Source organism: Theropithecus gelada, chromosome 18, assembly GCF_003255815.1.
Source record: "Theropithecus gelada isolate Dixy chromosome 18, Tgel_1.0, whole genome shotgun sequence".
Taxonomy (NCBI): domain Eukaryota; kingdom Metazoa; phylum Chordata; class Mammalia; order Primates; family Cercopithecidae; genus Theropithecus; species Theropithecus gelada.
In genome coordinates, this window is record NC_037686.1 from 56,203,501 (window position 1) to 56,226,548 (window position 23,048).

The window sequence follows — 23,048 nt, forward strand, 5'->3', positions numbered from 1 at the left end:
TTTTTTTTTTTTTTTTTTTTTTTTTGAGACAGAGTCTCACTCTGTCACCCAGGCTGGAGAGCAGTCGCGCAATCTCAGCTCACTGCAACCTCTGCCTCTCTGGTTCGTGTGATTCTCCTGCCTCAACCGAGCAGCTGGATTACAGGTATGTGCCACACTGCCCGGCTAATTTTTGTATTTTTAGGAGAGACAGCATTTCGCCAGGTTGGCCAGGCTGGTTTCAAACTCCTGGCCTCAAGTGGTCTGCCCGCCTTGGCCTCCCAAAGTGTTGGGATTACAGGCAACTTCTGGTTATTTAAAAAAACCTGAGATGCAGGGAAAAAAAAATTTCACCAATCCTATTTTTTTAGTTAGGTTTTGGCAATAATTATACTATATATGAGCATTTTGGAGATATTCTAGCTGTAAGACCTGTAAAGTCAGAATCTTGTGCTTTAAAAAATAGCTTCTTCACTTAAAGTTTCCTCAAAACCCAAGAAAATAGTTTAAAAATAATTACTTTTTATATTTTAAGTTCAATTAACTTTATAATTTCTAATGTGAGTCAACAGTATTAAAATACACCTGTTTAATAGTAAGATTTTCCAGCAAATATTATGTAACTGAAAATTATAATGTTTTACAATTTTTCTTAAAAATAAACAAAATTTCAAACCATGGAAACAACTGGCTCCAAAAGTTTATCTCCAGGGACATCCATCCATGTCATTTCAATGGCACCAGGGTCACCTGGAGAGCAAGGTGTTAGCAGATCATCTACAAGATGGTTAGGATCAGCTCGGGAAGGTCCGCGAACCTGAAATAAACAGTAATCTGAATTATTTATTTGAAACAAAATTGAACATTAAGATTTAATCCATTATCAGGGAAGTTAAAATGTATAATAGTTTTGTATATTTTAATGTTTACTTTTGGGGAAAAAAATTAAGAATATACAACAAAAAGTAGTTATCCCCTGGATAATAGGATAGATTTTGGTTGCTTTTAATTTTTTTTTTTTGAAAGGGTGTCTCGCTCTGTCAGCAGGCTGGAGTAAAGTGGCGCGATGTCGGCTCACTGTAACCTCCGCCTCCCGGGTTCAAGTGATTCTTGTGCCTCAGCTTCCCAAGTAGCTGGGATTACAGGCACGCGCCACCACACCCAGCTAATTTTTTTTTTTACTTTTAGGAGAGACAGGGTTTCACCATGTTGGCCACGATGGTCTCAATCTCCTGACCTCATGATCCGCCCACCTCGGCCTCCCAAAGTGCTGGGATTACAGGAGTGAGCCACCGCGCCCAGCTGCTTTTACTTTTTTTCTTGATGCTTTTCTGTATTTTGAAATTTCCTACAATAAATTACTTATATGATCATACATAGAAGTTAAAAAAAAATAATAATAAATAGTTACCTGTGTCTAAGCTTTCTCTTTTACCCCTCCAGTGCTTAATAAGTGGTAGTAATCTCAGAGACCAAAACAGATACATTAAAAAATTCTCAGAAGTTGCTCTATAGCTGAGAAACTTCTGTAATATTTGGAACTTTAGTATGAAACTACTGAATCTGTATCTTTCAACAAAAATGCTCTCAAATCTAAGTGCAAAATTATATGCTAAATGCAGTATCAATGCCATTTTATCATGTACAACTTAAGTTTTTTTTGTTTTGTTTTGTTTTGAGACAGAGTCTCACTCTGTCGCCCAGCGTGGAGTGCAGTGATGCGATCTCGGCTCACTGTAAGCTCCGCCTCCTGGGTTCACGCCATTCTCCTACTTCAGCTTCCCGAGTAGCTGGGACTACAGGTGCCCGCCACCACACCCGGCTAATATTTTTTTTTTGTATTTTTAGTAGAGACGGGGTTTCACCACATTAGCCAGGATGGTCTTGATCTCCTGACCTCATGATCTGCCTGCCTCAGCCTCCCAAAGTGCTGGGATTACAGGCGTGAGCCACTATGCCCGGCCACAACTTCAGTTTTAACAATATCCAGAAAAAGAATCTTTGTGACATAGTCACATGGAAACATTTAGATGGCAATAGTCTGCATCAACTTGGGGGCACTTTCTTTTTTTGACAGAGTCTCGCTCTGTCGCCCAGGCTGGAGGGCAGTGGTGCAATCTTGGCTCACTGCAACCTCCGCCTCCAGGGTTCAAGCAATTCTCCTGCCTCAGCCTCCTGAGTAGCTGGGATTATAGGCACCCGCCACCACGCCCAGATAATTTTTGTATTTTTAGTAGAGACAGGGTTTCACCATGATGGCCAGGCTGGTCTTAAACCCCTGACCTCGTGATCCGCCCACCTCAGCCTCCCAAAGTGGTGGGATTACAGGCGTGAGCCACCACGCCCAGCCAACTTGGGGGCACTTTCACATCTGTTTCACAATGATCGACTTTAAATACTATCTCAGGATTGGTGTAGGTGTGAAGAAATACACGCTCTCACCTTATTATGTGTATTTTATTGTCTGTCTTTACTAATATTTTAGCTGCATGAGGTCAGGGATTTTTGTCTCTTTTGACTGCTCTACTTTCTGATGTACCGCTGGGCCCAGATTAGTATTTTAGAAATAAAATACTAGTAAATGCAAAAAATAAACAGGGAATCTTATTGTTAATTGAAATAATCAGCTTTAAAAGAAGTAAAGGATGGAGCCGCTGAGAGGTCTGCTGCAGCTGGTGATCCCCAGTCGCAGAGGTAAACCTCATCTGGCTGTGTTATCTTCATCCCACTAACAAGGACCTGGCTTCAGCGTCATGTGAGCTCACTCAGGCAGTAATATGCAGAATCGAGTGATAAATTCTGAGTAGGAAAGGACTGAGTTCCTATGCATTTATAGTTTCTAAATGGCAAAGAGAATTTAAGAGAAAACATAATGGCTGTGGCATAAACTTAACAGTATTTCGGTAATGAAATGGCTGAAGAAGGGTGGATGAGTAATATTCACTGGGCATCTGCAGTATCACGACTGGTGTTTTGTAAGTATTATATCACTTCATTATCAGAAAGGACTTCAAAATAGCATGATCATCCCCATTTTAGAGATGATAAAAATGAGCCTTCAAGAAGTAATAGAATTCGCTCAAAAAGGTATAACAAGTAAATGGTGCCAGGTTTCAAATTCAGATTTTAATTCAAGCTTGTTAAGCTAAAAAATCTTATTGTGGTATATGATAAACATACATATGTGACTTAGTCATATTAGTCTTGACATACATTATGAGATTAGGTTTGCGATAGTATTCCACATCTATGTTCATAAGTAATACTGGATACTGCTGTTCACAGCAAAAGGGTTGGTCCAGATGACCCAGTACACTGTTACTCAAACTGGGTATCTCAAGACCATAGTCTTTTTATAAAACTTTATCTCAGCCATAGATGCTTAACTTGTTCTTGCAGACAAAACAGAACACAGGAGGGGCAGGATAGCAGAATGGTTGAGATTTTGGATTCGGAAACCTCACCTCCAGACAAATCACATGTGAACCACTCTAGCTACTGTGTTAGCACCTAAGTCTAGGACTAACCACCAGTAGGTGGCTGGCTACGTGTACCTCTTGTTGTTTTGTGAAGACCAAATGAAATAATAAAAGATAGAACACAGTGCCAGGCATGTGAATATATAAAAGATATTAGCTATTATTAGTTTTACTTTATGAGGTATAAATGCACCAGATTCTGCTCAAAAATATTCCAGATGTGTCAGAAGCAGCCTGACATCTATACATTTAAGTTTCTATACTTACATCAAAATAATACACAAATACTTCAAAGCTCATTTCACAGGAAAATTTAAAACACATTAGGATGATTAATAAGGTCTTTTCTTTTTTTAAGACAGGCTCTCACTATGTCACCCAGGCTGGAGTCCACTGGTGCAATCTCGGCTCACTGCAACCTCCACCTCCTGGGCTCAAGTGATTCTCCCACTTCAGCCTCCCAAGTAGCTGGGACTACCGGAGTGCGCCACCACATCTAGGTAATTTTTCTATTTTTTATAGAAATGGGGTTTTGCCGTGTTGCCTGGGGCTGGTCTCGAACTCCTGAGCTCAAGAGATCTGCCCACTCCGGCCTCCTAAAGTGCTAGGATTACAGGTGTGAGCCATTGCACCCAGCCAATAATGGCTAATAAACTTTATTGAAGCACTTGTTTCAGTGACATAGAAATATGTCTATTATGTAAACCCACTTATTGTATTATTATACAACACTGAAACCCTCCCAAATTCTTTGAAGACAAACCAATGATGGTCTTGAAACTTGATTTTAAAAATATAGGAAAGGGGCCAGGTGCAGTGGCTCACGCCTTTGGGAGGCTGAGGTGGGTGGATCATCTGGAGCCAGGAGTTTGAGACGAGCCTGGTCAACATGGTGAAACCCCGTCTCAACTAAAAATACAAAAAATTAGCCAGACATGGTGGCACACGCCTGTAATCCCAGTTACGCAGGAGGCTAAGGCACGAGAATCACTTGAACCTGGGAGATGGAGGTTGCAGAGAGCCAAGATAGGGCCACTGCACTCTAGCCTGGGCAACAGAGTGAGACTGTCTCAAAAAAAAAAAAAAAAAAGATAGGAAAGAATAGATAAAAATGACTTACCTTTTTAAAATGAGTAGCTGACTGTACTTTCCTAACAGGCTGCATAAGTGCATCACGTACAATGATACTTATATCTGCCCCTGAATAACCATCTGTTTTCTTCCCAAGTTCCCGAAAGTCTGCTTCCGTGAGACTGTTCTGAGTGGTCCCCAGGTGCAGTTTAAACATTGCTGCTCGGGCATGGGGTTCCGGCAAAGGAATATAAATTCGTTTCTCAAATCTTAAAAGAGAAATTACATCAAGAAAATATTTAATTGAAAATTAGGATATTTGCAAGGAGAAACAGATACTAAGTTAAGTGGGCGTGTATGTGCCAAGGTTAAACATATATATTTCGGTTCAAGGGAGAACATCCAGAACACATTAAAAACAAACAAATAAAATCAAAATAGCCTGGGAGCCAGTTTGGTTGAATATTTCGTGCATGATTTTTGGGTTATTTTGGCCATAGTGTTCATATGTCTGGAATTCATGAAATAAAAAGAGGTCCTACAGGATTACAGTTTCCCACAAAATTGTACTGTGAACTCTTGATCCAGGGACTAATGATTAACAATATAAAATAGGAGTAGAGATGACACAGTAATTCTCTACATTCAAAATAGAATTAACTCACAATCTTATAGGATATACATTACACAAAATGTCCACTTTAATGAATACATCCAGAACAAACAATCCTATATTATAAAAAATAAACACTATGTTTCATTAACAATAATTTTGCTTGCCTTCTTGGAGGCAAGAAGGCAATGTATTTGGAGATAGAGAAGCAGCGATGAGGGATAATTTAAGTGGTCTGAGCAGACTGTTTTTCCTCCAGGTAACTCTCTGTGGCAATGAAAAGAATTTTAAGTTTCCATTGCCTCTAGAGATGGGTGCAGAATAAGGCAATTTTCCAAAAATACCCTGCACATTTCCTTTCTTGGTACTGGATGGTAAGCTAGCATGCTGGCAAATCATCAAGTGAATGGGATAAAAGTGGCAAAAACTTAAGTGCTAATTTTTACCATACAAAATAAATGAATGTACTAGGGAACTGTGAAGAGTGAAAAGTGAAGAGTCCATATACCTTTCCTAGAGCTGAAGTTTTATTTTCAACTTAAAAATTAGACAGATATATACACACACACACACATTTTATTTTTGAGATGGAGTCTCACTCTGTTGCCCAAGCTGGTAGTGCAGTGGCACAATCTTGGCTCACTGCAACCTCCGCCTCCTGGGCTCAAGCGATTCTACAGACAGGTGTGCGCCACCATGCCCAGGTAATTTTTTTGGATTTTAGTAGAGACAGAGTTTCACCATGTTGCCCAGGGTGGTTTTGAACTCCTGAGCTCAGGCAATCTGCCTACCTCGGCCTCCCAAAGTGCTGGGATTACAGGCACGAGCCACCGCACCTGGCCTGACATACATTTTTTACTTTAAAAAAAAAAAAAAATCTTGGCTGGGTGTGGTGGTTCACATCCGTAATCCTAGCACTCTGGGAGCCCGTGGTGGGTGGATCACGAGGTCAAGAGATCGAGACCATCCTGGCCAACATGGGGAAACCCCGTCTCTACTAAAAATAGAAAAATTAGCTGGGCGTGGTGGTGCGTGCCTGTAGTCCCAGCTACTCGGGAGGCTGAGGCAGGAGAATCGCTTGAACCTGGGAGGTGGAGGTTGCAGTGAGCAGAGATTGCGCCACTGCACTTCAGCCTGGCAACAGAGCGAGACTCCGACTCTTACCTGGTTATCTTACTCTGACTTATAGAATTGCCATTGTGCTAAAATTTTATATGAATGGTTTTTACTGAATTGTCAAACTATGTTTGTAAATTTTTGAAGCATCAGTGCCCACCAAGCTTAATCAGAATGAAAGGTAAACATTATGTAAAATATTTTCTAATATGAAAGACTCAAGTATGTGGAAATCTTGTATATTTGATAAAATAGGGAAACAAACAAGCAAATAAGCACCCTTCTCCCCCTCAAGGCAGGGGAGCGACAGGGTTAGAGTACACTACAAATCTTTTGAAAAGTTGTTAGAATGCCTCCTCACATGACAAAAAGGGAATTATCATCTACTTGTTACATCTGTGGTGAGAAATAAGACATTTACTGTATTATCCTACCTTCGCCTAATGGCAGAATCCAGAACCCAGGGTATATTTGTAGCTCCCAGAACCAAAATTCCATCATTGTCTACACCAACCCCTGCATTAAAATAGGTAATGCTTTAATTAATTTGTCATTTTGCTGTTCTTTAAACCTCTTCCATATATTCTGTTAAGAAATGTGGTGCTTTAGCATTAAAGTGCCTCATCTTGAGGGTCTTTGAAAAAAAACTGTATTTAATCAAATATCACCTTACAGCAATATGATCCAAATTCACTATGATGCAGGATGATGCAAATGTAAGCATCAAATCTCCCAGACTGTGGACAAATACTATTAACATTCATTTCGAAATATTTCTTGAAAGATTTCATTTGAAGTCTACATATTACTTTTACTGAAGTTGCTGCTGGTACACTATAAATGAATATATTAAAACTCTTTTCTATTTATGTCAGTGAGTCCTACAAGATAATTACAACTGAGTAAAAATCATGTATGCATATGGAAGACAATGGAATGAAACATGGCAAAATGAAACAGTTTGTTAGAATGGAGAAATTCTGCTTGAATTTTTTATTACTGTTATAAAAACTGTTATAAAATAAACAAAGACGACTTTAAAAATTAGTAACATTAAATTAGCCAGGCATGGTGATGCGTGCCTGTAATCCCAGCTACTCAGGAGGCTGAGGCAGGAGAATCGCTTGAACCCGGGAGGTGGAGGTTGCAGTGAGCCGAGATTGCGCCACTGCACTCCAGCCTGGCGACAGAGTGAGACTCTGTCTCAAAAAAAAACAAAAAATTAGTAACACTACCTTGCATTTGCACTAGGAACTCCGTCTTAATTCTACGTGCGGCTTCACTTTCGTTTTCACTTCTTGAACCACATAGAGAGTCAATTTCATCAATGAAGATAATGGAGGGCTTGTTCTCTCTGGCAAGTTGGAATAAATTCTTAACCAGTCTAAAAATAAATGAAAACTGTAAGTGTCTAAAAAATAGTAAAAGAGTAAAACAAAGCAATGTATCAATATTACAAGAACTGTGTAGATTAAAAAGCCTAATCATGTTTCAGGTACAGAAAATAAGAATGCTACAACTGGATAACTCACTTTGATTTACTAGGTTGTACATATATGCTATCTTTTCCCACAAAATAAATTCTAGATTAGAGACTGATTTGACAGAGAACTGAGTACTTACATTACATCACTTCTCTGAATATCTATGAATGATGTAAGAAATCTATTAAGGACTGATACAGTAATTACAGGCAAAGAAAAAACTTTAAAAATTGATTTACTACTTACTTTTCACTTTCACCTAGCCACTTAGAAACAAGATCAGAGGAAGATATTGAAAAAAATGTTGAGTTGTTGGCTTCTGTTGCTACAGCTTTGGCTAAGTAGGACTTTCCTGTTCCAGGCGGCCCAAATAATAGGATTCCCCTCCAAGGTGTTCTCTTGCCTAAAATTTACATTTAGAAAAATGTCACAAGAATTTTAACACTTAATTGCAGTTACCACTGACATCATCTATACGGAGGAATACTCTGAAAAGATTTTCACTCTAAACCTGTAAGGATTAAAACAGTATTTTAAAAATAAATCAATCTAAGGTATGTCTTAAATGTATTTTGTTTCTTCTAGAGACTACTTTATCAAAAATACACTTACATAACATAAGCCTTCTAACAGGAAGTACATTTGTTTGCTCATTCATTCAACCAGTATGTATCAAAACCATAACATGTGCACAGGCAAAAGGATTGCTGCCCTGCATGGAGTCTAATAGGGGAAAAGAGTTCAGTGAAAAGGTACTTTCTGATCATCCACTGTGTGCACAGCTTGATACCAGAATATTGTACAAAAACTACACCCGTAAAAAATGGGCAGCTGGAAGAGATTTTCTTTCAATATTTATGCTCTTTAGAAAAGTGAACCTAACAAAGTTTGGATGACTTATGAGTTTCTGCTGAATTCTTGATTCCACAGGAAAGCACAGGTTAGTGTTATAGGTAGCAGACTTCCTTTTATTTTTTTTGAGATGGAGTCTCACTCTTGTTGCCCAGGGTGGAGTGCAATGGTGCTATCTCGGCTCACTGCAACCTCTGCCTCCTGGTTTCAAGTGATTCTCCTGCCTCAGCCTCCCAAGTAGCTGAAATTACAGGCGTCCTCCACTATGCTTGGCTAGTTTTTGTATTTTAGTAGAGATGGGGTTTCACCATGTTGATCAGTCTTGAACTCCTGACCTCAGGTGATCCGCCTACTTCAGCCTCCCAAAATGCTGGAATTACAAGCGTGAGCCACCGCGCCCATCTAGGTAGCAGACTTCCATGGTTGGGTAACAAAAAGGTGATACTACCTTAAATCCTAGTTTTGCCAAAATATAACCAGTGAATACATCAACTCTTTGTGCCTCTATTTTGCTAATGAGCAATTATAATTCTGCCTAAAATAAAACAGGCTGGGTTACAGCTTGCAGTAAATTATCAAACATACATTTAAAAAACTATGGCTGGGCACAGTGGCTCACGTATGTAATCCCAGCACTTTGAGAGGCCGAGACGGGCGGATCACCTGAGGTCAGGAGCTCGGGACAAGCGTGGCCAACATGGTGAAACTCCGACTCTAGTAAAAATACAAAAATTAGCTGTGTGTGGTGGCAGATGCCTGTAATCCCAAATACCAGGGAGGCTGAGGCAGGACAATTGTTTGAACTCGGGAAGTGGAGGTTGCAGTGAGCCAAGACCTCGCCATTACATTCCAGCCTGGGCAACAAGAGTGAAACTCTGTCTCAAGAAAAGAAAAAAACAAACAAACAAAAAACTGCTAGGTGCAAACTATGGCTGTATACACAGTATCTGCAAAAGGATGATACGCAGATGAGTAATACTATTTCACTTAACTGTTATGAAAGCAACTATTACTTGAATTTCATTTTCTTATTTCAAATGTCTACATTTACAAATCAGTGTCTAAGTATGGTACATATACCACTGGTATAACATGAAATACTTTTAGGTGGTATACACTTTTTAATTTTTTAACGTGTATTAGGAAAACACTTTTTTCACTTATAATAGGCACAAAGTCTTTTCAATAACGTTACTAAGTGAAAATATGTGAGATGATTTAAAGTTCAAATACAGGCAAAATAATCTCTGGTGTTAAAAGTTGAGAGAGAGATGACCTCTGGGGAGGAATGAGGCAGAAGGCTCCTGCCAGGTCCCTGGCAATGCTGTTATTTCTGGATCTGGTTGATGACACTGGCATGCCTGCTTTGTGATAACTAAGGAAGCCCAACACCCAGGGGCTCCTGTATGTCTCTGTATATTTATGCTATACTCCAGTAAAAATACTGTTCTAAAAAAATAAGCAAAGAAAAAGTAATGGTATACATACATGGAAAAATTCATGAAGATGATACATAAACGACTTATGTTTGAGAAAAACTGGTATAAGTAATATACCATAAAATGAGTTCAACCATATTTTTATGCTTTTCTAGGATTACGATGTCAACTTTTATGCTGTAAGTTTCATACTCCTGAAGTTGGGTTGTAAACTACACCTTGAAGTTAGGTGGACAGTGCGTGACCTACTGGCTTTTTGCTCTTCATCACTGCTCTATATGATATGACTGTCTGGACTGCTCAGTCTGAGGCCTACATTACAGATTTGCTGTTGACATAAACCAACATGTTTATAAAAGGAAAACCTCTGTCTGACCGTCAGATTGTGGGTGTGGCCATATTACAGACACAGACTATCAGTCACAAGAAGGATAATATAAAGGAATGGTTTAGCACAGACATATCACTTACTGCTGGAACTAGAACCTGTAAGTTTCCCCAGATGGTAGGTCAGCAATATTCTCTTCACAGTGATAATGAAATGTTGTTTTGCTACTAGAGGATATGCACTTCCTCTGAAGCTGTTAAGTGATTCTTACCTCTCATTTTAAGAAATGGAAATACTCTAAAAATTAATACATAACCGGCCAGGCGCGGTGGCTCACGCCTGTAATCCCAGCACTTTCGGAGGCCGAGGCAAGAGGAACACGAGGTCAGGAGATCGAGACCATCCTGGCTAACACGGTGAAACCCGTCTCTACTGAAGAATACAAAAAATTGAGCTGGGCGTGGTGGCGCGCGCCTGTAGTCCCAGCTACTCGGGAGGCTGAGGCAGGAGAATGGCGTGAACCCAGGAGGCAGAGCTTGCAGTGAGCGGATATCGCACCACTGCACTCCAGCCTGGGTGACAGAGCAAGACTTTGTCTCAAAAAAACAAAAAAAATAATATATAACCACTGCAAAAATTCAGATGAGAGTCAAAAGTAAAAATCTCCTATAATCTTATCTCCTAGGCATACATTAATATTTCTATGTCAATCCAATTATACTTACTTCTCAGCATACACATTTAACAAACATGGAATCATACTATTCAGTTTATAACTGCTTTTTGATCTTTGTAATAGATGTGGACATTCTTCAATAAAATACAATGCAGATTACAATTTATTAATGTAGATGTACACTCTGTTTTACTGAGGGCATAGTATTCTATTGCATGTTGGTGAATTACCCTACTGGTTGACATTTAGGTTGTTTTTCAATATATATACAGCAAATATGGATATGTATAAGAAATAAAACATCTTGTATAAAGATAAATCACCACCTTTTAAGAGTCACAATTTATTTAAGATAATTCATTAGTGACAAGAATGACAATGCTTCGCCTCAGTCATCAATGAACTTTTACAAACTCATGAAATAAAATTATTTAAAAGTTATGTCACCTGTAAAAAGATGAGGAAATTTAATAGGCAGTATCACAGCCTCTTTCAGTGCTTCTTTGGCTCCTTCAAGTCCAGCAACGTCACTCCATTTCACATTTGGTCGTTCTATAACAATGGCACCTAGAAAAAATTATGTTATCTTTAAATTAAGAAAGACTATTTCACCAAAGTTAGAAAAAAACATGAAATAATGATGTTAAGGAAATGCATTATAAAATTGTCTGGGAAAGTTTTATGTACTAACAACCTTTTTGAAATAGTGTGAGGAGGAAGCAGGTGTTAGGGAGAAGTCAATAGGACTAGGAACCAGGTGGATGACTAGATCACCTGGGGCATGTTTCTTTACCCTTCTGTTTCAGCTTCCTCATTTGTGAAATGAAAATAATATCATCTGCCCAAACTACTTAGATAGGTTGGTGCAAAAATCAAATGACATAATGAGTATTAGAGTGTTTGGAAAAGCACCAAACGTTCCGTAAGTTGGTTATATTTGAATACATCGATTTTGGGGTATCAAAAGTACTTGTTCTACCATTTCTCCTGTTAACCAAAAGAAAAGGGGATCTAATCCTCTCCTCAACCACTGAAAAAAAAATATGCTTAACAAATTTAACTCAAGATAGGCAGATAGACAGAAGGGAGAAGGAAAAGGGGAGAGGAAAGGAAGGAATGGAAGCAGATGATGGGAAAGAGAGAAAATATACCCCTGCAGATTTGCAGTATTTTCCTAAGATTTGCTGAAGTTTCTATTTGGCTGCTAAACAGATCTATTTACAACTTTTGTTAATTAACAAAGTTAACTTACATGGAAGATTTAGCTTCTGAATGCAGTATATTTAAAAGCCAAAGCAATTACTGCAGTAAGAGTCCAAGAAGGATGTCTTTTAATATAGCCTACTGACAAATTTTCTAGTTCTCTTTTATCGAAAGCTTTTCTAATTTTCTAGAATATGGAAACTGTTCCACTATAAAAGATGAAGCAGCCTGTTCTGAGATGGCATGTACTTAGTTGTCTTAAGTGTAACAGAACACCACCACTTACACAATCTATTACTTTATGAAATCAGTTCTACTGATTGTTTCTCCTTGTTAGGAAAGATAATCTGTTACTCTAAGACTAGTTACTCAGCAACTTCCCTAAATTACGAAAATCTTCAGCTACTAGATTAAAATTAAATGAAATCATAAGCATTTTGTATTACAAAAGTTCAGACTACTATAAAGAAAAAAGTAAATTCACTTCGTCTTTTTTATGTTTCATTAAGATTAGTAATCCTAGGATTTCATGTCAGTTAAACAAAAGTAAACTTATTTTATATATGTACACCATCCGACTAACTCAAGATTTTCTGCTATAAATTTTAAAAATATGTCATGATTTGTTTTCATATATAACTAATACTTTTAAGTTAAAAAGTGACTTTGGAATGTTTACTGATCAACAATCTCATACTAGACATGGTTTGCAAAACTAAAAATGGGGGGATAGGACTACTGAAAAATGCTAACAAATGGAATGTACTTCAGTGATATAAATTTATCCAGTCTTTGACTATACTATTTATTACACTAGTATATTATTATTATTATTATTATTATTTTTTTTTTTTTTTTGAGACAGAGTCTCGCTGAGTCGCCCAGGCTGGAGTGCAGTGGCGCGATCTCGGCTCACTGCAAGCTCCGCCTCCCGGGTTCACGCCATTCTCCTGCCTCAGCCTCCCGAGTAGCTGGGACTACAGGCGCCCGCCGCCTCGCCCGGCTAATTTTTTGCATTTTTAGTAGAGACGGAGTTTCACCGTGTTAGCCAGGATGGTCTCGATCTCCTGACCTCGGGATCCGCCCGCCTCGGCCTCCCAAAGTGCTGGGATTACAGGCGTGAGCCACCGCGCCCGGCCTAGTATATTATTTAATCACAAAAATTCACTGAATAAAATTAGCTAACAGAAAACTCAAATCACAAACCAATTCTTAATTTTAACAAATATACCCTTAATATCATAATCTAAAACAGAGGTAAAAGATTTAAAATACTGTTCAAAAAACAAGGAAAAATTCAAAAAGTATGTAATAGTATGAAATCCAGCAGCAAACCATTAAAAAGTAGAAAAAAAAAAAGGATATTCAAACATAAAAGGCTAGGACTCCTTTCATATTCTATTTCATCCCAAAATTTCAAATACATTTCCTCATTTAAATGTTTTAAGTATTTGGTTTTTGTTTGTTTGTTTTACATTTCTGGCCCTTATCATAAGTGATATCGAATTTAGAGAAATCCCTATTAAAAACTGGTTGTATCAGCCAAGAGCGGTGGCTCACAACTGTAATCCCAGCACTCTGGGAGGCTGAAGTGGGCGAATCAGTTGAGCTCGGGAGTTTGAGAGCAGCCTGGGCAACATGGCCAAACCCCATCGCTTAAAAAACCAAAAAAAACTCAACTTAGCTGGGCATGGTTGTGTGTGCCTGTGTTCCCAGCTACTTATGAGGCTGAGGTAGGAGAATCCCTGGAACCCAGGAGTTTGAGGCTGCAGTGAGCCATGATCGCGCCACTGCACTCCAGCCTGGGCGACACAGTGAGAGCCGGTCTCAGAAAAACAAAAAAGAAAAAAAATGTATCTTTTTCAAAATTAAAGATATACAACTGATTTTTACCTGGGGCAGGGAAACAAAACCAAAACCAAAAGAGCAGATAGAAAAAGTATCTTGCTTTACAACTGGAATAAGGCCACTTGGCACAGACCACAGGGTTACCCAATAAATGCCAACTGAGTGGGCAGTGCATGCCAGCAGTTTCAGGTGGTGGGGACATGGCAGTGTAAACTCAAGTTTTCGCTCCTGGACTACACCTACCACTGAGGTTGTTGGCACCTAAAGATGTTTTCTATCCTCATTACGTGGTCTGTTGTCAACATATTATCCTACAGTGTTTTCCTAGACATCCCAGTAGGGTAGGCAAGACAAAAATATTACCAAAACGAAGACACTAGTATAGCAAGGCTAAAAGTCTGGTTAAGGTAGGTATTTTCACTATTCTGTAACCAAGTCTGAACCTATAAAATGGAAATCCTTCCCAGTTATGCATTCTATTTGGTAAGATTTAAATGAACAAAATACATACTACCATTGGGTGAGCAAAAAATTCAATCTGAAAAATTGTTAGATAATTTATTTCAAAGAATAATCAAATCTCAGCAATGAACAAAGCCAGCCAACAAATAGATGCCTTTTTAGATAAACTAGGCAGCTAGAGCTAGCATTTATTGAGTCCCTAGACTTCGTCAGATATATTAGGTAGTTTTTATACTGTCATTAATCTTAAAAGCCCTGAAAGGAAGTTATTGCTTATTTCCATTTTAGAGATGAGGGACTCTGACTCTGAGAGGCTCAGTCACTCACTCACAATTATAAAGTTTCTAAGTGGCAGACCCTTGAACAGAATGAAGAACTGAATGGAGCCAAGAATCTATGTCCCCTTGGTTATGCCACTACGCTATAGAAGAACAGAATGAAAGGGCTTCACAGGTGTGGAAGGTAAACACAGAAAGCTTAAACACTTAAATGTAAATAGGAACACTGAAAAGCAGATGAAGAGCAGTTAAGAAACAAAATAAACTATCAATAAGTGAGCTACAGCAACGGCAATAAAAGCCATGTGTAAGTCCTAACTTCTGCGCCCCTCACAGTAGTAAATTTTAACACCATCACATTTTGCAGTGTGCTAAGAGTATAAATGTTACCTTCCCTAAAAGGGGGCAAATAAACAAAATCAAAGAGCAAGTTGACTGAGAGCCTTTTAAAAGCAGATATGAAGCCAACAAAACTTTTACTATATAAAAAAGGCCAAACCAGGATCCTAGAGGGCAAACCCTAAAACACACTCTAAACAAAGCCAGCACATGACTACTGGGAACCAAAGCCCAGCTCTTAAACTTCATTTAAATACAGAGGGAGAACAAAAACAATTCAAATAGACAATTCACTTTGAGTCTTTTTAATAGGATAGTAAATTTAAAAACGAAATCTAAAGCAACCTTGAAGTTGATTCTGTAGTTTCTTTTTTTCAGGATCATCAGATTCTCCTTCCCCATCACTGTCATTCCTAATAAAAAGAATTTAATATATTCAAATGGTCACTCATTGCTATCAAATAAGGCAAAAATGAAGGAAAAAATAACCTGAAATACTTGTAATTTAAGTGGCAAAATCAGACATTTACATTAAAAGCTATGCTTACTTAAAGAACGTAGTAAATAAAATAGGAAGCAGGCACGTTATCATCAATAGAGAATCATGTAAAGGAAAGGGACAAAAAGACCAGAATGAAGTCAGGAACTAGCTCCAAATTCCCATGACATATTTAGGTATGTATTAATTCATAAATGCATGCCCCACACATCACTCCATGAAGGATTCAAGATGAATTACAGAAGAGTTGCAAACAACAACAGTGAAAACATCAGGACTGGGCAAGATATAAATTAGAACAAGAGGTCATATTAGGAGGAAAAAAATCTGGAACACTAATTATCTAAGGCACAACCCTTAGTCTGGGGGTTCCAAAGGATAGAGGAAGCTTCTTGAGGACAATGAACTACACTCAAAAGAACAAGTAGGTCGATCAAGGCATTTCATATCTAGGAATTTATCTTGAGGAAATAATTTTAGAAAAGTTCAAGGATTTGACCATAAGGATAATCACACACACACCCCGTTTGCAAAAAGGGAAAAAGTAACATATTATAGGGACTAGCATATGACAGGATACATTGCAACATTTAAAAGTGATGTAGAAATAGTTTATTGGAAAGATGTTCCTGATACAATGTTAAGTATAAAAGTGACAAAGCCAAAAATAAGGCATTATATCATTTTAAAAACAATAATATATAAAGGGGGATAAAAGCATGACATATTTTATGCCAAAATGGAATTGCCTTGGTTATCATAGGATGGTGGGGCTGTGGGTGAGGCAGACACTGCAAAACAGATTCACTTGACACTCACTTTAACCTCCTACTACCATGCTGTCCAGTACTATAAAGGCTGTCCTTATTAAAAACAAACTGCCGTTTCTCATCTCCCTTGCAGCTAGGGTTCCACATGAGACCTAAATTCTTCCAAGAAGGTGGGGGCTGCTCAAAAGGAGACAGAATCTTCAGGTGAAGGCACTGGTTTTGCTGAGGGAGCTGCGCAGAGCTTTTACTGCCTGCTCCCAAGCACCATCAGTGCTTAGCAGAGTTGTTGGCAACGGCGGGATCCCTACTTGAACAACCTTGGTACTGTTGGCCATTTCTCCTTGTGATCCAAGTCTGATTCCCTGGCCCCACTATTCTGTAAGGTAATACCTATAATACATTTCTTTTTGCTTAAATTAGCCAAAGTGAGTCCTACTGTAAACGAAGACTGCTGTTCAGTACAAGAGAAAAACTGGCATCACCTTGTCAGGTAATTATCTCAGGAGAGATCCTTACAGGATTTTCAAGCATGACCAGAAGAGCTTCTATGGACAAGGGAAGAGAAGCTTCTGCGGTCAAGGGAGTTTCAGTGAGAGCTGGAGGTCCCAGGCAGTCACGGTCAACTAAATTCTTCCCAATATTTTCACTTCATGTTTGGAGTCCCTGTTTCATACTAAATGTCCTCAATTTCATGTAAGAAACCCTAAGTTGAAATTCAATATTCATCACATCGGACTATCATCTGATTTTTGTTATGTCAATGTTATCGATGAAGAAGATAAAATGTTGTTAGGGTCTCACAGAAACTCCCTAGTTTCCCGATCACATCTTGAACACAGAATATGAAACCTTGAGCTTGAGTTTATCATTTCCTTCAAACTCTGCCACTTAGTTTGAAGCAGCCAAGTCAACACTGGTTCTTATATTCCTCATGTCCCTCTAAACGGTCAAAGCCCCAAAGCATTGCCTAAAAGGCACTTCATTCCTTGTGACCACAGGGCATCGTTTCAGTAACTTGCGCCACTGCATACCATGAACAATGAGAACTGCATCCTCTAAAGCTGAGCAGAACCTCCCTGCTTTCAAACCCAACCAGGCCAGATAACTCCATCCCAGAGTCTCATTTTCTTAAGGGTGTGTTACCTGGAACTATTGGCATCAATTAATAGGAGAGCCAGAGAGGATGTGGTTAGAATATGTTCCCAGTGCTCAGCACAAACTTGGCATGCATATGTCATGTACTGAATAAACAAATTCTGCATCTAGAAGTGATACATCCCCCATCTAGAAGACATGCCAAAAATCGGTTTCAATGTTTATAAGTTATGCTGTGCTGTGTTGTTTTCTTTACAATGACAACATAAAGCAAGTCTAACACAAATTCACATCAAAAAATTTTGCGTAAGACATCTGAAAAAAGTTTACACTGTTGGAGTTACTTTTCATTTTTTCCATATGGTCAAAGGTTTAATTTTCAGGTCACTCCTATAATCTTAAGCTTCGATATTAGCTAAAGACCACAGGGTACCTGAGTGCTGTTCCTACAAGCATTCTCCCCTACTACTGGCAGGCAGTCAGGAAGCGATGTTTGAGGAATATCATCCATTAAGCTTGGCAAACTAGGGGTCAGCAGACTTTTTTTGTAAAGGACCAAACAAGTAAATATTTTAGGTTTCGTGGGCCATATAGTCTCCATACAACCACACAACTTTGTTGTCATGGCATGAAAGCAGCCCTAGACAACAATATGTAAAAGAATGGGCAAGACTGTGTTCTGATAAAACTTATTACAAAAACAGGCAGCTGGGCAGCTTTGGCCCATGAGCCACAGTTTGCTGACACCTGTTTTAATCAAAAGAAATTTATTTCACAAATCAAAAGCTAAAAGCCACAATAAAATTGAACAATTTTAAACACATACCCCTTCTCATCTGCTGGACTCGGCTGTCCTTCTTTCACTGGCTTCTGTGCTTTTTTCTCTTTATTTTTCAGGTACTCCTTTAGTTTTTCTGCTCTATCAAGATATTCTGTACACTTTGCCCTGATACTTTGCTTGGCTTTATCACCCTGTGCTTCATCTATTAAAGGGAAATGAGAGAGATTTTTTTCCATTAGTATTCTGTGTAGAAAGGTTTGAACTCTTAAATATGTATTTTTTAGACAAGGAAATTCTATGTTGGGAGAAGGAGAGAAGAGCATCTCTAACTCTTCGTAGTCAATGATTATTACCTCTTTTCTACCCCTTCCCCCAGCAGGGTTGGAGACCAACAGTGGGTCTGAGTCAGAAACAATCTGAGCAAGACAGCAGGGTATTTTAAGTTAATGTTAACAGGAAATTATTTAATATTCTGAAGCTTTCACACTCTTCCCTTACATTTTTTGCAGATAGTTCAAAGTTGCTTGTCTTCCACAAACCCAATTATAAGAAAGACAAAGAGAAGGAAAGCAGTATTAATCATTTCCATGAATGTCTACAAAAGCTTTATTTCAGAAGAGTAAAGTGATGGAAATCCCACACATTCTGTGTAATACCAGTGTCATAATTTTACTACATGAAGGCCTCTGTCAGAGCTGTTTTCAGTGTGAACTTTGGCAACACATGCAGTAGATGGGATGAGCCCCACATAGCTTACAGGTTATGACTCATTCTTAGTTTCACTTTAACATAAAACCTCAAAAATAAATGAGAGAAGTTCAAAAGAACATCTTCAATTATCCAACTACATTCCATTTAAAAGCCATGAAGGCTGGGGTTTTATCCATTGTTTTCTGTTGTATCCCCAGTGCCTGCCACATGGTAAACATGCAATACATATCTGTAAAGACACAAATAAAATGTCTCCCAATCTATTTTCCTCTGACCATACTACATTTTAAGATGTTTAGGTATACAAAGTAATAACTATGATGGCTGTCACGTTTGCTAGCTAAGTCTCATTGCTTAAAAATCACTAGAAAGAAAGTGGACTTTTTTTTTTTAATTTTTTTTTAACAAATGGATAGTTTAGAATTTGCTGGCATTATATTTCAATTTTTCAGATATGAAATAGAATAAATTTTTCTTTTCGTGTTTTTAAATAAAACATAACCGACGGCCTCACATTTCACGACGTGAAGAAAATACTGCACAGCATGCTGATAGAGCTGAAGGGCTTCTTCGTAGTTCCCAGCCTTGTCTTCCTGCGATGCTTTGCTAGCCAGATCTATCGCTTTCTGTTTGAGGGAGGCAAATAATAACATTTAAATCAAAGCCTAAACATAAATTTGAAGTAAATAATCGTATTGAAAGTTTTTTTTTTTTTTTTTTTTTAAAAGCTTCTTAGCCTGCTGGGCTGTTAAAGAAAACAAACAAAAATAAGTAAAATACAAACAACAACTAAAAAAATCATTTTCTCTAACCCACAACTGTATTTTATTATAAATTACAAGTTGATAAAATGCAAATTACATTTGTTATATGAATAAATGTTACTGAATATTACTTTAGTACCAATCGCTAACATTTACATGTAATTTTCACTTAGCGAAAGTTAATTTTAGGGCTAACAAGAAATAATACAATCTGAAAATTCACAATTTTAGTATATGTGCTGCCGAAGCGAGCACAGAATCTGAAAATTCAAACTAAACAAGTATTTAGGGAAATTCTAAAAAATTAAATGCTGCTTTAATCTAAAAGATATAACAACAGTGGAGATGTAAATGGGGTGAAACCCCTTCAGAAGCAATGGGGCAATGAAATATCAAGAATCTGAAAAACATTCATATGTTTCAATCTAGTAATTAACTAAAAGGTTTACTGAGCAAAGGTATTAATCAGAAAGGTCTTTTAAATAACAAAAACAAAACCTGGAAACCTAAATCATAAGGATGCCACAAAGCAGAATATCAAAGGATCACTAAAATAATATTAAGAAATATTTGTAATAACATGGAAAGTGCTAATAATGGGCATTTTTAAAAAGCAGGACACAACTTTTTATATGTAGCATGAATTTATTTGAAACAACAGCAAAAAAAAAAAAAAAGCACAGGAAAAAGATGGGAAGGAAATTTAACAGAGCTTATCTTTGATAAAACTTCATAGATTTTTCATTTTCTACTTTTTCACATCTTCTAAAAAACATGGACTACTTTTGTGGAATTCTTTTTAAAACCTCCCAGAAATAAATCCATACTAATAAAGCCAAGAGATTTTTGAAAATGATGCAAAAAGTCAGTCAATGGCACCGAGTCAGGCTTTTGAAGAAGTGGTGCTAGAGGAACTAGACATCCATAAGCATACACCTAAAAGAATCCTGACTTAAACTTAATACTTCCTGCAAAAATTAACTCAAAAATGGATTACAGAATTAAATGTAAAACTACAAAATTTTTATTCTTATTTATTTTGTTGAGACGGGGCTCCATCTCACTATGTTGCCCAAGCTAGCCTCAAACTCCTGGGCTCAAGTGATCATCCTGCATCAGCCTCCCCAAGTAGCAGGACCACAGGTGCACACCACTGCACCCAGCTAAAACTTTTAGAAAAAACATGGAAATCTTAGGATCTGGGGCTGGGCAAAGAGTTCTTAGATTTGACATCAAAAGCATACTATATAAAAGAAAAAAATGGTAACTGGACCTCACGACAAAACTTTTGCTCTCTGAAAGATTTTGTTAAAAGGATGAAAAGACAATCTATAGACTGGGAGAAATATTTGCAAAACATATCTAACAAAGAACCAGTATCCAGAATATATAAAGAACTCTCAAAATGTTAACACATATCTTCATGTGATAAAACTACACAAACACAACCACACCCACACACATAAAAACACATGAGGACAAGTAAAACTGGGAAAATATGAGTAAGAGTGGTGGAATGTATCAATGTCAATATCCTGGTTGTGATATTGTCCCAGTTCTACAAGATGCTGCCCCTGGAGACAACTGGATAAAGGGAAGGCCGGATTCTCTGTTACTTCTTACAACTGCATGTGAATCTACAATTATCTCAAACTAAAATTCTCCTGAGCTCAGGAGTTCACGACCAGCCTGGACAACACAGTGAAACCCCGTCTCTACTAAAATACAAAAAATTGGCCAGGCATAGCGGCATGCGCCTGTAGTCCCAGCTACTTGGGAGACTGAGGCAGAATTGCTTGAAGCAGGGAGATGGAGGTTGCAGTGAGCCGAGATCATGCCACTGCACTCCAGCCAGGGCAACAGAGTGAGACTCCACCTCAAAAAAAAAAAAAAAAATTATATTTAATTTTTAAAAATATGCACAGACACATACAAATAAAGGGCAAACACGATTTATTAAAACATTCCAACTGGGTTAATTTAGGTCGTAAAACTATTCAACAGAAATAGGGTACAGTAAAAAAAAAAAAAAAAGTTGTTAGAGATATTAAAAAGTAAGTACATAATGTAAGCAAAAAAATCATTCAAATAATGCAAAAAACCAATTATGTGGAAGAATATTACATTCTGGGGCAGTGGAGCATGGATTAGACATGGCTGGGCTGAGATCTGCAAATGGGAGGAACAGGTCCGCTGGAAGACCATGCTTCCTCTATTACAGCGGGGAAGAAAAATAAATGGTTTACTTTAGAATTGATAAAATGTAATAGTTATGTGTCTCACAGTTCAAGTAGCCTAAATTCAAAGCTAAATTTTCAAAAGTTTTATCAGCTAGCATATGAATATAAAACATGCAGTCACACAGTCAAGTGGTGGTTAGGTGAGACTGGCCATATAAAAATGCATCACGGCTGGGTCTGGTGGCTCATGCCTGTAATCCCAGCAGTTTGGGAGGCCAAGGAGGGCGAATCACTTGAGGTCAGGAGTTTCAGACCAGCCTGGACAATATAATGAAACCCCAACTCTAAAAACACAAAAAATAGCCAGGCACCTGTAATTGGGAGGCTGAGTCAGGAGAATCGCTTGAATCCGGGAGACAGAGGTTGCAGTGAGCTGAGATCACGCCACCGCACTCCAGCCTGGGTGACAGAGCAAGACTCTGTCTCAAAAAAGGAAAAAAAAAATGCATCTCAAAGTCTCAGTGGTTAAGCTACATAGCAGAAATAAATCCTTTTTCTTTTCTGTTTTTGTTTTCTTTGGTTTTCTTTTTTATTTTTTTTTTAGATGGAGTCTCGCCGCTCTTGTCGCCCAGACTGCAGGGCAGTGGCGCCATCCTGGCTCACTGCAATCTCTGCCTCCCAGGTTCATGCGATTCTCCTGCCTCAGCCTCCCCAGTGGCTGGGATTACAGGTGCCCACCACCATACTTGGCTAATTTTTGTATTTTTGGTAGAGATGGGGTTTCACCATGTTGGCCAGGCTGGTTTCAAACTCCTGACTTCAGGTGATCCACCCGTCTCAGCCTCCCAAAGTGCTGGGATAACAGGCGTGAGCCACCGTGCCTGGCCTAGAAATAAGTTCTTTCTTATCCTAACTGTGATTTTCTTCTCAGGTGATTTTGAAATGCTGTGCCACTCACCTCTTCAGCCACTTGTTCCTCTCATTCAGTCAGGCCTCACTGTGGCACCACACTGATTTTTATTAAGGTAAGTAAATCTCTCACACTGCAGTGGGTATTATTTAAGCATCTAGCTCCAAACAT

General features: G+C 38.3%; 1 protein-coding gene across 1 annotated transcript in view; it reads right to left on the reverse strand.

Moving 5' to 3' along the window:
• Positions 1 to 23,048, reverse strand: part of VPS4B (vacuolar protein sorting 4 homolog B) — a 33,576-nt gene that overhangs the window by 2,885 nt on the left and 7,643 nt on the right. The window contains exons 2-10 of the mRNA XM_025365475.1: positions 19,538 to 19,649; positions 18,358 to 18,514; positions 15,513 to 15,580; positions 11,485 to 11,604; positions 7,989 to 8,145; positions 7,494 to 7,642; positions 6,693 to 6,774; positions 4,579 to 4,798; positions 656 to 796 (exon numbers count right to left, since the gene is read on the reverse strand). Of these exons, the coding sequence (XP_025221260.1) occupies positions 656 to 796; positions 4,579 to 4,798; positions 6,693 to 6,774; positions 7,494 to 7,642; positions 7,989 to 8,145; positions 11,485 to 11,604; positions 15,513 to 15,580; positions 18,358 to 18,514; positions 19,538 to 19,649 (1,206 nt within the window). The remainder of the gene's footprint in view (positions 1 to 655; positions 797 to 4,578; positions 4,799 to 6,692; positions 6,775 to 7,493; positions 7,643 to 7,988; positions 8,146 to 11,484; positions 11,605 to 15,512; positions 15,581 to 18,357; positions 18,515 to 19,537; positions 19,650 to 23,048) is intronic.